Source organism: Corvus kubaryi, unplaced genomic scaffold, assembly GCF_017639235.1.
Source record: "Corvus kubaryi isolate FWS band 111438036 unplaced genomic scaffold, C.kubaryi_AGA036_p1.0 126, whole genome shotgun sequence".
NCBI lineage: Eukaryota > Metazoa > Chordata > Aves > Passeriformes > Corvidae > Corvus > Corvus kubaryi.
Genome location: NW_024580661.1, coordinates 2,644,432 through 2,657,043, shown reverse-complemented (window position 1 = coordinate 2,657,043; position 12,612 = coordinate 2,644,432). Strand labels below are relative to the sequence as shown.

Sequence of the window (12,612 nt, the reverse complement as noted above, 5' to 3'; positions counted from 1 at the left end):
TATCTTCTTCTCTGGGTCTTTGGTTATCTTCTTCTCTGGGTCTTTGGCTTTCCCCTTCTGTGGTTTAGCAGGCTGCTTCACCAAGGAGACATCTTCCTTTTCCTCCTCCAGCTCCTCTTCATCCTCAAAGTCTTTTGACTCCTCAAGCTTTTGAGCCAGCTGCTTCAGCTCCCTTCAGCAAACAAAACAGAAAGCATCCCTGAGAGTCACCACCAGAAACATGGGCTCACTGTAATCCTGGCTGGCCCTGCACTTCATTCCTTGACCCTGAGGCCAGGCAGAACCGCGAGACCATTTCTGTGGATTTTCCACAACCCACAGAGGTTGGGAACATCCCAAGTGAGGGGAAAGGTGGGAGAGGACCTCCAGGACCAGCCAAACCTAAACCTTGGCATCATAAGGTCTCAACTGTGCAACCTCCCTCTTAAGGCACACCCAGACACCTCCAGACCACTGCCAAAGGCTGATCCACCATCTCTCTGCACTGATGCCTGAAGGAGCCCTTTGTTTCTTCATTTCCCAGTTTAAACCAGATCACAAATTGCTAACATCTGCCTATCCCTCCTCCAATTCTTACTCGACTCATTCCGCCCCCTTCTCCCTGGGCATAGCCTGTTCCTTAGTGAGAACAATCCTATCAGTCAGGAAGCAAAGGCTGCAGGAACTCCTCTCCTGCAAGACAGGCTCTTGACAGCCAGATTTCCTGCTGGAACCCAGCTGTGACCAAGGCAAACTTGTGCTATCTGTCATGGAAACCATTTGGAGCAGCCTCGTCTGTCTCCTCCCCACAAAACCAACTTCAGCCTGGGCTGAACAAAGTCCTGATACACAGACTTTCTTTAAGCAGCCTCCCCTCCCAGCTCCACACTTTTCCTGTGTGTCCTGAGCTGGGCTGCCTTGCTGGAGCAGAGCTTCTCCTGTGCTTGACTACTGCTGCAGCTGAAGGGGAGCCTAAAGGACACGAGTTTTTATGGTGTCCCACCATGAGGAGAACCCTGGCAGATCAGCATTGCAAGGACTTCATCTGTGGCAGGACCAGGACCCAAACCAAGCCAGCACAGCTGCGCCCCACACCCGCCCATACCACAATCCCACTGTTTTGGTGAAGAAGGGAGATGATGAAGAAGGTGCGAATCAACATCATGGACTGAAGAGACACTTCCACAGGCAGTGCCAAGGCAAGCCCAGAGCCCAGCTCCCTGCAGGCATCATCTAAGCTGGAGGGCTCACCACTAAAATGGAGATGATGATGTTCCATCTCAACAGAGGAAGGTCCTTCCTCTCTTGGGAGCCAAGGAACTGAGAGTGGCCATCCTTGTGCTGCTTCTGGCCTTTGCTGTCAAACACCTCGGAGCTCTAACAGAGTCCTTGGAGCAAGGAAACCCTCCAGGGACACTACCCTAAGCAGAGGCCCGTGGAAGGCTTACTCACCTCTCCCTCCGTATTTTCTTCCTTTCCAGGATTATTCTATCCATTTCAGCTTTCCTCTCCTCAGGGAGAGCATCATATTCGTCCTCATCCATTAGCAAGAGATGTTTTACTTTCCTCTCAAGAGCTTCATTCTGCTGCCGCTCTTTAGCACAAACCAGAGAAGAAACCATGAGTGACTGCAAGCAGAGCTGGGTGCTCTGGGTCAGCTGCAAGGCTTCACAGCTTTTCCCAACCCAGCCTATCATACCAGGAGATATTGGAGAGCTCATATCCCTGCTCCAAAATTCAGACAATCCCCCAAACTATGGCCAGGCAGTGAGCTCCTGTGCTTTGCCTTGCTTAAGTGCACCAAGGCTGGGGGCAGTCATTCGTCACTGAGCTACAGCAGTTTGCACTTGTGCCCAAGCTTTCATGTTAGAGATTAAGGTGAGTCGTAAAACCTCAGATCTCCTGCAACTCTGAGATGAGTGCTGGTTCCACTGAGGCAGAAGGTGGAAAGATGAATAAGAACATTTCTTACAAGCTCTGCTGCCAACCCAGATACACAGAGATAAGGCTGAGGGCTTGAGAGAGAAGATTTGAGAGGGATGGAGATATCTCACCTTCCTCCTGTCTTTCAGCTTCCTCCCTCTTTCTTTCAGCTTCCTCCCTGGCTTTGCAAGAAGCATAATCCTGATGCAGGTTCACAATGTAGATATGATGACGATTCTTGACGGCTTTGAGCACACAGAGCAGAGAAGATTCCAGGCTGCTTACAAAGAGGCTCTCCAAGCCGTCAAAGATCACTCCCTTGTAGCAGTCTTTGTGCTGCAAATCAAGGCAAGAGTAAGTCAGCCATCGCACAGGGGGGGCTCGCAGCTGGACAGTAAACCCAGATGTCACAAGGCACCAGCTATCATTGTTCCAAGTGCATTAGCTAAGGCCAGCTTGGATGTTTCCCTATGCTCTGCCAACTAAGGGCATCCGCAGCTTTCCCCAAGGTTCCCTGCACACAGTCCAGGACCCTCCAACAGCACGTACAGACCTCCTCCTCCTCCTCCTCCTCTCCGAGTCGCACCTCACTGCCTGTCTCTCTGGAGCAGGAATGTCTCCTTTTCCCCTACCCCACGTACCTTCAGCCTCTCAGAGAGGATGTCCACCAGCAGGTCCTCGGGCAGCACACAGCTCAGGCAGTTCAGCTCTTCCCCGCTGCTGCTGCTGATGTTCAGAGGCTGCGGTGCAGGAGCAGTGGAAACCGTGACTAGTAATGCGGACCATTGTAAGGAAAATGAACCCCGGTGGAACGCTCTGAACAGCTCCCACTGCTGGGCTTGGAGCTGGGGTTCTGCACCAGCAGAGACCAGAATAACCCTGTGGAGCAGGCCAGCGGCTCCAGGGGATGGTCCTGGAGGGCCCATCCCTTGGCCAGCAGAGACCCAAGCTTGCAAGCCCCCGGTGCAGCCTCCCAGTGCTTTGCTCATTGCCTGCAGCCACACTAGCCAGGACTGCACTTTGATAACAAGCCACTGAGAACCAGTGGAGTTTGTCTGCCAGAGCACATTCCCAGCCCAAGTCATGCCCAGCCTGCCAGCTGGGCTTGGCACTATGGACCCACATACCAGGGCCTAGCTGGCACAGAGCCTCCTCTGTAAGCAGCCCCTGCCCATCTCAAAGACAGCGCAAAGGTCCCAGGCATCAACCAGTGCAGATCATGTTTACCTTGGGGTCCATTTTCTCGGATGTGCTGGCTGCCTCCTTCTTCTTTTGGTTCTCGCCTTTGGTGCTCCCCTTGATTTTTTCCCCTTGTTTTTTCTTGGTCTGAACACCAAGCTTAGACTTTTTACCTGCACAGGGAACAGATGGTTCAGGGGGGCTGTGAAAAGCTAGTAGGCACCTTTCACCGCAATGGGCACAACCTTGGGCCCTGGAAGGAACAGGGCACTTTCTCCCCAGTTTGCTGGGCACTGGCAGCACTGTTTCCCAGAAACAGCTCCCTCCATGCTTCTCTTACCAGCATGGTAAAGCACACCATCCCATACTTGATTTTAAAACTAGCCCTATGTCCCTCCTAACAACTGTGCATGCAGATGACACGGCTCACACAGCAGCTCCCCTATGGATCAAGCCAAAGATTTGTCCTCCAGGACCATTGTTTCCATACACTGCACCCATCCTGCATTCTCATGTGGAGATCTGCAGTCCTGCCCCACTTGCATCACCCGTCTCCACTGAAGCTAAATCCTCCTTGTGGGAAAACCCCAGCTGGGACCCAGAGACCCAGACTCTTCTTCCTTCCACCAGAGCTCCCAAGCCAGCCAGGTTCAAAACTGAGCAATGCAAAACTTCCCCCTGCACCAAACCAGGTCTGGCCTCACCCTGCAGAGCTCAATAGGTTTCACCCAACTGCCCAATAGGTTTCATGAAAGTCTCCAGTCTCACACGGAGAACAGCCCAATGTGCACGAGCTGTGTAACCTGACAGCGAGCATAGGTAAATCTCTGGAGAAAAGAGCTCATCTATAGCATGTCTCTCATTGGAAATTCCTCTGGAAGGCGTTTGCGAGGTTACACTCATAGTCAGTTCTCTTGTGCTTAATGAGCCACTTCAGAGGGCTTTGTCCTTGTTAAAGTGGGCAGCAGTTTTGCCTGCTGCCCATGAGGAGCAAGCTCAATTCAGCTTTGAGGAAATACAGAACATTTGGGAAAGAGACAGGCATGCTTCACCCCCCTTAGAAAACAAACGTGCCAAGAATGGCAGCAAAGGGGACTATAAAAGAACTCCTGAGCCCTTAAAATCGATTTTTTTTTTTAGAAAAGCCAGAGATGCACTTCACGCATGTTCCCTAAGAGACACAAGGACTGTCCAGCTGCTGCTCTGAGTAAGCAGAAGTGCACAGTCATGGTGGGTTTCTCAAGCCCTGTCTCTAGCTCCAGCATTTCTCCTTACTCCCTTTGTCTTCGTCTTCCAGCTTCTTGGCAGCCTTGGTGCAAAGCTCCCGGGCATGGAGCCCAGCTTTACTCCCATCGTCGGCGATGGCCTCTTTCACCACGGTGTCTATGGACAAGTAGTCCGCGTCGTAATAGTAACACAGGGCTGCTGCTACCGCTGACTTTCCTGAGAGAGAGAGGAGGGCTGCTCAGTGACACTTGCACATGAGGCATTACAGGCCCTGGAAAAATCTTGACCAGGATTTCAAAGTTACAAGGACAGCAGGAAAGCAAGTGTCCCTCCAGGGGAGGCCATGAGGGAGGCAGCTTGAGCATGCTTACAAGCTCTGAATTCTAGAGCCAAGAGGATCATCTTCACCTTCTGCTCAGCTGAGGGCTTTGCCTCAAGCAGCATGGTCCCCCAGGGTGCGTTTCTCCTGCTTCCCCCTCTGCCTGCAGCCCAGGGCTGCAGCACACATACCTGCCCGGGGTGCCCCGTGGACGATGACAACAATCCCTCTGCACTGCTGTGCTTCATCTGAAGACGGCTCCACGTCCATGTGGCGCATGACAGCCCGAGAGACAGGATCCCCAGCTGCTTTCACCAAGGGCTCTGGGCAGAATGCGACAGTCCCTTGACATGCTGCAGTGCAAAACCAGATGGAAAAGTCAGCCTCCTGCCTACCTTTGATCCTCATCATCCTCCCCATCTCCTCAGATCCCAGGAAAGGAGACTTGCTGAAAGCAACATGAGCTTGTTCTTTTGTTGCTAGGAAGGTGCAAATATAAAAGAGCCAGTGATATTAGACCTGGTCCTACTGGCTGAAGAACTTGTCCAGTCCTAGTCTTTGTGGCTAAGGCACACAAGGGAATATCCTGATTATTTCCCCAGTCTGTGGTGGGCAGATAGGAGCTTGCTTTGGCTACACAGGGTTGGTAGAGGATGCAACAGCCGTTCACCCAGAGCTCCTCCACCCAGCTGGGGGATGGGCAGCTGCTAAAAGCATGGGCTTGCCCTGGAGAACAAGGTGAAAGAGAGTTCAGGGTGTATGGGCTGGACTCCCTGCTGTGTCCACAGTCAAAACAGACACTGTCAAACCCTCACTGTTTTTCTCACCCGGTGCTGCCTTGCCCATGTCCTGGGCCTCAGCATTGGCCTCAGCCTCAGCCTCAGCCCCGGCCTTGAGCTCTGCCTGTTGAGCCTTCAGCTTCTCACGTGCTTTGTATTCCTCCAGCACCTCTGGGGGCAGCGTCTCACCCACAGCACGTGCAGGCATCAAAAAGGTCTTTGGGTACTCAGACCCCGCCACCCTCCGCAGAATCTGTGTGTGTAGGGAAGAGAAACCATATGCAAGATTGCTTTCCTCGCCTTTCATCACACAAACAGACTCAGCAAACCATTTTCTCCCTCTTCCCTTCCTCCCAACACTACAAACTATTCAAGTCCTCCCACAGCATGTCAGCAGAGTTGGCTGTGCCCTGGGGATTGCCTCCATCTCCCTGGCACAAGCCTGGGAATGCTGGAGTGCTGAGAAGCTTGGGCAGCATGTGCATGGGACCAGACCTGCCTTCTCACCTTCTCCTCCTCAAGGTACTGCTCATCAAAATCCAGGGAGTAAAACTCAATGGGGAACTTGCATGGGTTCTTCACCACCACTGTGGCCTCCAACCCCTCGCTGCCCACCAGCACCCATCCCATCTTTAGTGCTGGGGGACTGAACTCCAACCGTGACTCCAGACCTTGTCCTGAGAGGTACAGCTTTAAGTGATTGCTGCTCCCACAAATGTTAACCTTCATCTCATTCCTGTAAGACCTCTGAAAAGAGAAAAGTGCAGAAAACTCATCCATGAAGTCCCAGGTGACAGGACCCCAAATACAACCCTTGCCCCAAAGTCAGCGTGTTATCAGTCCCTCCAAGGTGAATGGAAACCAGGTATTTACTTATGCTAGGGTCTACAGTGTCTGTGTCCTGGGTCTGAGTAACTGGGATGAATCCTGGTGTGCACTGTAAGCGGGTATTTGGGTATCAGACGGATGTACAACGGACTGTCAGATGTTTTCACCTAGTTATGCAAGAGTGCAATGCTCATGAGAAGGGCCCTCAGGGTTACAGTGTCCAGACACAGTGCTGGCACTGCTGCATCAGGAAAATGTCAGCTCCAGGAGAAAGAGACAAATGAGTTCTCACTGGCTAGAAATAAGGGTCATCTTCCCTGCTTAGTGTTTGGCTCTGGTCAAAGCCAGACGCAAGATGGTTACATCTCTCAAGCAATTAAAGATCCCTGGCACTGTCTGCAGGCACAGAAGCACTTGTGTCCATCCTGGTACACACTGTCAGTTTCCAAGACCCAGTGACCACTGGCAAACTACTTTTGGGAATGCTTCATCCTGTAAGTTGAATCCCCAGCTGCATGGGAACGTGCAGGCAGGCCAGAGCCCCAGGGACTGCTGACAGCACACCACTACAGGTAACTGCCCTGCTGTACCCAGGAAGGTGTCTGATGCCCGTTCTGTCTGTCCATTCCAGCAGCAGGATGAGCCTAGATTAGCCCTCCCAGGGTTATCCTCTGCCAGTGTGCAGCTGCTCTGCACCACGTCGCAGCTGCAAATACAGCCAGGCAAGGGGGAGGCTGAGGGGAGTTGGTGTGGCAGGATGTATCCACCTCCTCTCTGCCACAGTTGGTTGGTGCATATGCAAGAGATAACCCAGGCGGGTCACAGGCCCAGCAAGGGGTCATCTCTGGCACCAGAAGGGCTCAGGCCCCCAGCTAAGAATCAACATTTTAGTCTGGAAAGCAAATGTGGGAAGAGATGAAAAAAAAAATATTCTTGACCAAAAGACATGGTTCTTCTGTCTAGAAAAGCCCACACCATTATCATGGAGACAGAAGCCTTCTACACGCATGCAATGAAGGCGTGCAGGACTTCCTCCCACAGTCTGGAGCAAGATCTGTGGTTACTTTCCTGGGAATCGAGGGAAAGGATTTTGATGTGTGCTCCATCAGGAATTGGATGGTGAGAAACACTGGATCCTAAGTTATATTATTTCTTCGCTAGCTGTAAAATTAATGGTACCTTTAGCCCCGCATCTAACACAAGTTGTCTCTTTTTGCCTTATTCCTGTGTAGTAATAGTCTGTTTTAAGTCTTATGTCTGTTAGCTCTGAAGTCTATTAAATAATATTCATTCTATCATAGACTGAATCAGGCATTATTAAAGAACTTAGGAATGAGAGTGGGTTTTGGGATGCTGGCCATCCCTATAAAGCTACTGCCTGCTGCCAGAGGCCTGGGCAAAAGGCAGGGACTTATTTAAAGCCACATCATCCATTCAGAACAGTTGGGCACATCCCCCCAGTGTGCCAGGAGGCAGCCACAGAGCCCTGATGCTCTCTGTGCAAGCTCCCTGTGGGCACTTCAAAGCACATCTCACAGGAGTGCTCTGTGGGGTGAACGGAGCCACGCTAAGAACGGGGCTTGCAGAAAGCTCCCCGTGAAGGCAGAGCTCATCCCACACTCTCTGCAGCAGGCCCTCATTTCCAGATGGCCCTGACAGCCCTGGGCTGACACCTGCCAATCTCACCTCTTCCTTGGGTGCAAACTGGATTTCCAGGTTCTGCCACTTTCCTGGACCAATGATTCCTCTGGAGGGCTTCACTTCGAAAGGACAGGGATCCTCCTCCTTAGTCTTCTTCGGCCTGTCCTTCAGCTTCGGACGTATGGGCGGTATAAAGGGTTTTTTCTGTTGGGCACAGAAACCAATCGTGGGAGGTCTCCTTGGTCTGCGGGGACAGAGCCTCAGTTCCTGTAGCGCTCTGAGACACTGGAATGGGGCTGAGAGCACCCACAGCCAAACCAAGTGTGGCCCCATGGCCTCGAGCTGGAGGGAAAACCTGCAGACAGGGCAGGCAGATGGGGAACTACTGTCCTCAGAGGAGGTGGAATGGGTGAAGATGGCAGAAAAGCAAAGCATCAGCTAATGGAACAGGTCCAGGCAAACCAGCCTTGATCTAGACCCTCAGAAGCTTCCTCAAACACGCTGTAGACCCAAGTGCTCAGGCAGCCGCGGGAGCAGAAAGGACGAGAGACACAAAGAAAACCCAACCAAGAAGTTCCATGTTCCACGTCGCCTGTGCTTTACCTTAGGCTTGACCTCAGAAATGAACCATTCACAGGGCACTCGGAACCAGTTGTAGAGCCGGACTGTCTCAACCTGGCACTGCCCAACGATGGTATCGTGGAACTGAAATCTGTTCTTGGAGAGGTTGAGCGACTGTCCAAACACTTTGGCACGGAGGTGGATGTGACACGTGGGGCCTTCTGTTACCTGGAGAAGGACAGAGAATTCAGCTGAGAGTCCAGGTGACATCTGCTGCTGTGCCCAGCCTGCTGTCTGCCCAAAAAGCTCTGGTACCATGATGGGCAGCACCACATCCACTTCTCCCACTGGCTGGCGGGCACTTTCAAAGCACACTTCAAAGGACATGGCGTATCTCTGGGACAGGTACGTCACCTCCTCCAGGTTCACCGTGAAACCTTGAACAGATGAAAACAAAGCAGCTGAGATACACAAGAAACACAAAACGTGTCATAAGCACGTTAAGGCCTTACAGGGGTCCTGGCTGAGAAGTCTGGGAAAAACCTCATGTCCTGCTGTGACCGGGACAAAAACCTAAAGGGTGCACCTGAACACCCCTCAGACACAGTGCGCCACTGGGATGGAAGCGCAGACTTGCCTCAAGGCCTCTTTTGGAACCTGTTTTGATCCACCAGAGGAACTCAAAGGCTGTTTCCTCAAGAAAGGATTAACACAAGTGCTGTGACAGTGTCAACTTCAAACAAAGCACTTCTAAACCACAGCAGACCCCACTGGTTTGCAAAACAAGCCCACAGACTGCTGAAAGAAACTTGATGCTCATGGAAGCCAAGGACAGAAGATGCCAGAGGTGACCAGGGTGATGACCTCATCCTGCCCCTGCACTGAAGCATTAAGGCAATTGCAGGCAGGCCAGGTCCCCAGGCACGGCTGGCCAGGAGAGTTCAGGCTCTGAAGCTCCCATCAGGGACACTGAGAAGAAAAAGCTCAAAAACCTTAAGTTCAGTGGCTTAAACTCATCTGTCTGAGACACCTCCTTCAAGCCCACAGGAACTGTCTCCAGCACTGCCTACCTGTGTCCTGCAGGACAGACTGATCGACTTGGAAGGACACTTCCATCGGCCCGGGGTTGCTGATCTCCACAGTGCGTTTCTCAGTGTAGCCCTTAAGGACGGTGCCCATGTCCAGGATGTACTCAGGCAGCTCAATGCTGGAAGAAGGAGTAAGGACAGTCCTTAAACCACAGCCCAGCTACATGTCCAAGCAGACAGAGGATGCAAATAAAGCAGCTAATTCTGTATTCATTCCTGTAAAAACTCAACTCAAGCAATGAAACCCCAGACCTGACCGCCTGGAAATGACTTCAAGAAGTCACAGGGAGTGCAGGTCCTAGGTTTTATCAGCTACCAAAGGTACCTGAAAGTAAAAGTAGTTTAAAATGGACACTGGTCACAGCTCCTCTGCTATGAAAAGCCAGTAGAGGTGAGGACACTGGGCCTCCACTGGTCTCAATGAAACTGTTTAGCCTGGTGTATAGAGTGAGCCTGAAATTGCTTTGGGGCCTACACATAAGATTTGCCTGCACAGGAAATCTTCACTGCTCTGCAACCAGAACTGCCACCAAAGCAGCACCAATAAGCATAATAATCCGTTAATACTGGCAAAATTCACAGGAAGGTCCTTTCAGGACCTCAGGAAAGCACACGAATGATCTGTTTTGCAGAGCATCTTCTTCCTGAAGTAGAGCTTCTTGTGCCTGTGCTGCATTACGAAGGAGCACAGGGAAAGTCACCTAGATAAGACCTGCCACCCCACCAGCATGTAAACCACCTGATTTTGGGTTTTAAAGGGTTTGCTGATGTGTGCAGTTCCCTGCTCCTTTTGTTTAGTGTGCTCTGTTAGTTGGAACAAAGACATCAGCTGGGAGTTGTCTCTTTCAGAGCTAGTCAACAGGGTCAGAATCTATGCTATCTGGAAGGGCTTGAAGGTCTGCACTGGGTCCCCTGAGCTCTAGGGCAGAACCCCACACTTGTGGGAAGCTGAGCAGTCCCAAGTTCAGCATGATGCTGGGGAAGGGAGGGCACTCAGTTGCTCACAGAGAGCGTGTCACAGCAGCCACCAGGGCCAGACCCTTTCTCAAGTCCCCAGCTATTGCCAGTTCTGCAGGCACAAGGAGCTCCCAGGAGCAGGGGGCACTGCTGGGTGTTACCCATGGGGCACCTCGAGATGGGCATGGGAGTCTCCACTCACTTGACAAGATTCTGGCGCAGCTCCTTGCCAGGGAACAACTTCCCGGTGTGAATTCTCTGCCGCTCCAGAGCAGCCTGCCTTATCAGCTTCTTCACCAGCTTTTTTTGCATCCAAGGGTCCCACTGAGGAAAGGGAAGACAGTGGCTGGTTAGCAAAGGTCCTTCCCAAGGCCCAGATTGTACCTGATAGAGTATCCCACCCTGCTCTTGTTGAGAGGGGTGATGGGGTGCTCCTGTCTGGCTGCTCAGTGTCTGGGACACCGCCTGCTCTCTTAGCCAGGACCTCATCTCCAGGGAAGTAACTCCAGCATCTTTGCCTGCCCAGCCACTGTTAGCAAAGCTGATCTGGCCAGACACACAGACAGACAAGCCAGGAACCTGCCAGAGCTCCAGACACTCGCCTGCCCTCAGCCAGTGCCAAAGCAGCTTGGACAAAAGCTGTCTTGAAAAGGAACCGGGACCAAGCCGGTGCCTCTTGGAGATGAGCATTGCCAGCACAGTCCCATGGCCCAATCAAGCAGCTGCTGTTCAGGTCTGTAAATCTGGCAGGGTTTGGGTTGGGACCAACAAACTGCCTAGCAATGACCTGCATCTCCTTCAAAGCACCATCAACTCCATCCCTTGAGCATGGCCTTCAGGAGCCCTCCCTGGGGTAGCCAGGAAGCTGCTGCAGCCCCAGGAGAGACCATGACCAGAGGGGCAGCCCCTGGGCCAATGCTGAGCAGACACATGGTCGGGAGTGCGCAGGGAGGTCCCAAGTGCCATCAGGGCACCGGGAAGCTGCTGTGGGCTGCAAGGGGCTCAGGTGACATGGAGAGGGTGGCATGTGCCAAACAGGGCTGCAGCTGTTCTTACTACAGTGTCCGAGCCAAGCATGTGTGACTTCATGTTCTGAATCGCCAGGGTCTCAGCCTTCAGGGTCTCAGCCTTCTCCCAAATAAGTGATTTATCTTTTTCCCTGCATTGTTGCACGTTTTTAACGAGCTCTTCCAGTGCCTTCTCATATTTTTCATTTCCTGAAGGAAGAAAACATCCACAAAGAGAAATGTTAGCAAAGTGCCATCCCATTTAAGATGCAAAGTCCCACTTCCCCAACACTGGCCTCTCCCAGAAACAAACCCCTCAGGCTGTCTATGAAAAGTGGATGCTGCTGCTGCTGCCCTCTGAGTCCTCATGTTCATTCCCACCCATCGTCCTCCCCACAGAGCAGCTTCTCTTCCCCTGCAGTATCATGCAAACCCAACCCTGCCAAAAGCCCTGCCAGCCTCTCTTACAGCTTTCCCAAGCCTTTCTGTTTAGCCATCATCCTTCCAGGAGCCTGCCAGCCAGACAAGCTCTGCAGGATGGTTCCTGGGACAAAGCCCACATGGGATCCTCTGCTCAAGACTCAGGAAGCAACCAGAGGGCTTGAGTTGGTCTGGGAGTCCTGCAACCCTCCAGCCTTGGTGGAGGTGGGTGTAAGCTGCCCTATGGGCATATGGTAGGGAACAAAACCAGAGGGGCCCTTCCTGGGGACAGTCAGGCAGTGCCCACCTTTGATGTTCCAGGGCAGGTTGATACTGATAATGGGAAAAACTGCTTTTCCTTTCAGGTAGATATTTTCTGGGTCCAGGTCAGCCACTTTAAGTTCGTAAGTCCTGCAGAAGGCTCCTGGTAATCCTGGGAGGTAGGAGAATGTCAGCTCTTTCCTCTCACCACACCCAATGGAACCCTGCAGGTATGGGATAAGAGGGAGGGAATGAATCAGAGAGCATTTAATAGGGGATGGCTCAGGGGACAGACAGGCTGAGAAGACAAGACAGGGTCTCATCTAGAAGAAAACATCAGACCACATCGCTTTCTAACTTCCTTGTGCCCAAAAGCTCACACCTCCAGCCCCAGGGTGCAGTGTGTCCTCCTGAGGTCTGGCAAGGCTGCAGCCCCAGCACAG

The 12,612-nt window shown here is 52.3% G+C and overlaps 1 protein-coding gene across 1 annotated transcript in view; it reads right to left on the bottom strand.

Annotated features, from left to right (window-relative positions):
- The window catches only part of LOC121661458 (hydrocephalus-inducing protein homolog), a 70,870-nt gene that overhangs the window by 20,052 nt on the left and 38,206 nt on the right, over window positions 1-12,612 (bottom strand). Inside the window, exons 25-40 of the mRNA XM_042021663.1 lie at window positions 12,216-12,393; window positions 11,538-11,698; window positions 10,684-10,805; window positions 9,507-9,643; window positions 8,752-8,873; window positions 8,479-8,664; window positions 7,921-8,079; window positions 5,914-6,153; window positions 5,455-5,659; window positions 4,819-4,980; window positions 4,357-4,524; window positions 3,130-3,254; window positions 2,544-2,642; window positions 2,034-2,238; window positions 1,432-1,573; window positions 1-172 (exon numbers count right to left, since the gene is read on the bottom strand). The exon at window positions 1-172 is cut by the window's left edge and continues 855 nt beyond it. Of these exons, the coding sequence (XP_041877597.1) occupies window positions 1-172; window positions 1,432-1,573; window positions 2,034-2,238; window positions 2,544-2,642; window positions 3,130-3,254; window positions 4,357-4,524; window positions 4,819-4,980; window positions 5,455-5,659; window positions 5,914-6,153; window positions 7,921-8,079; window positions 8,479-8,664; window positions 8,752-8,873; window positions 9,507-9,643; window positions 10,684-10,805; window positions 11,538-11,698; window positions 12,216-12,393 (2,583 nt within the window). The remainder of the gene's footprint in view (window positions 173-1,431; window positions 1,574-2,033; window positions 2,239-2,543; window positions 2,643-3,129; window positions 3,255-4,356; window positions 4,525-4,818; window positions 4,981-5,454; window positions 5,660-5,913; window positions 6,154-7,920; window positions 8,080-8,478; window positions 8,665-8,751; window positions 8,874-9,506; window positions 9,644-10,683; window positions 10,806-11,537; window positions 11,699-12,215; window positions 12,394-12,612) is intronic.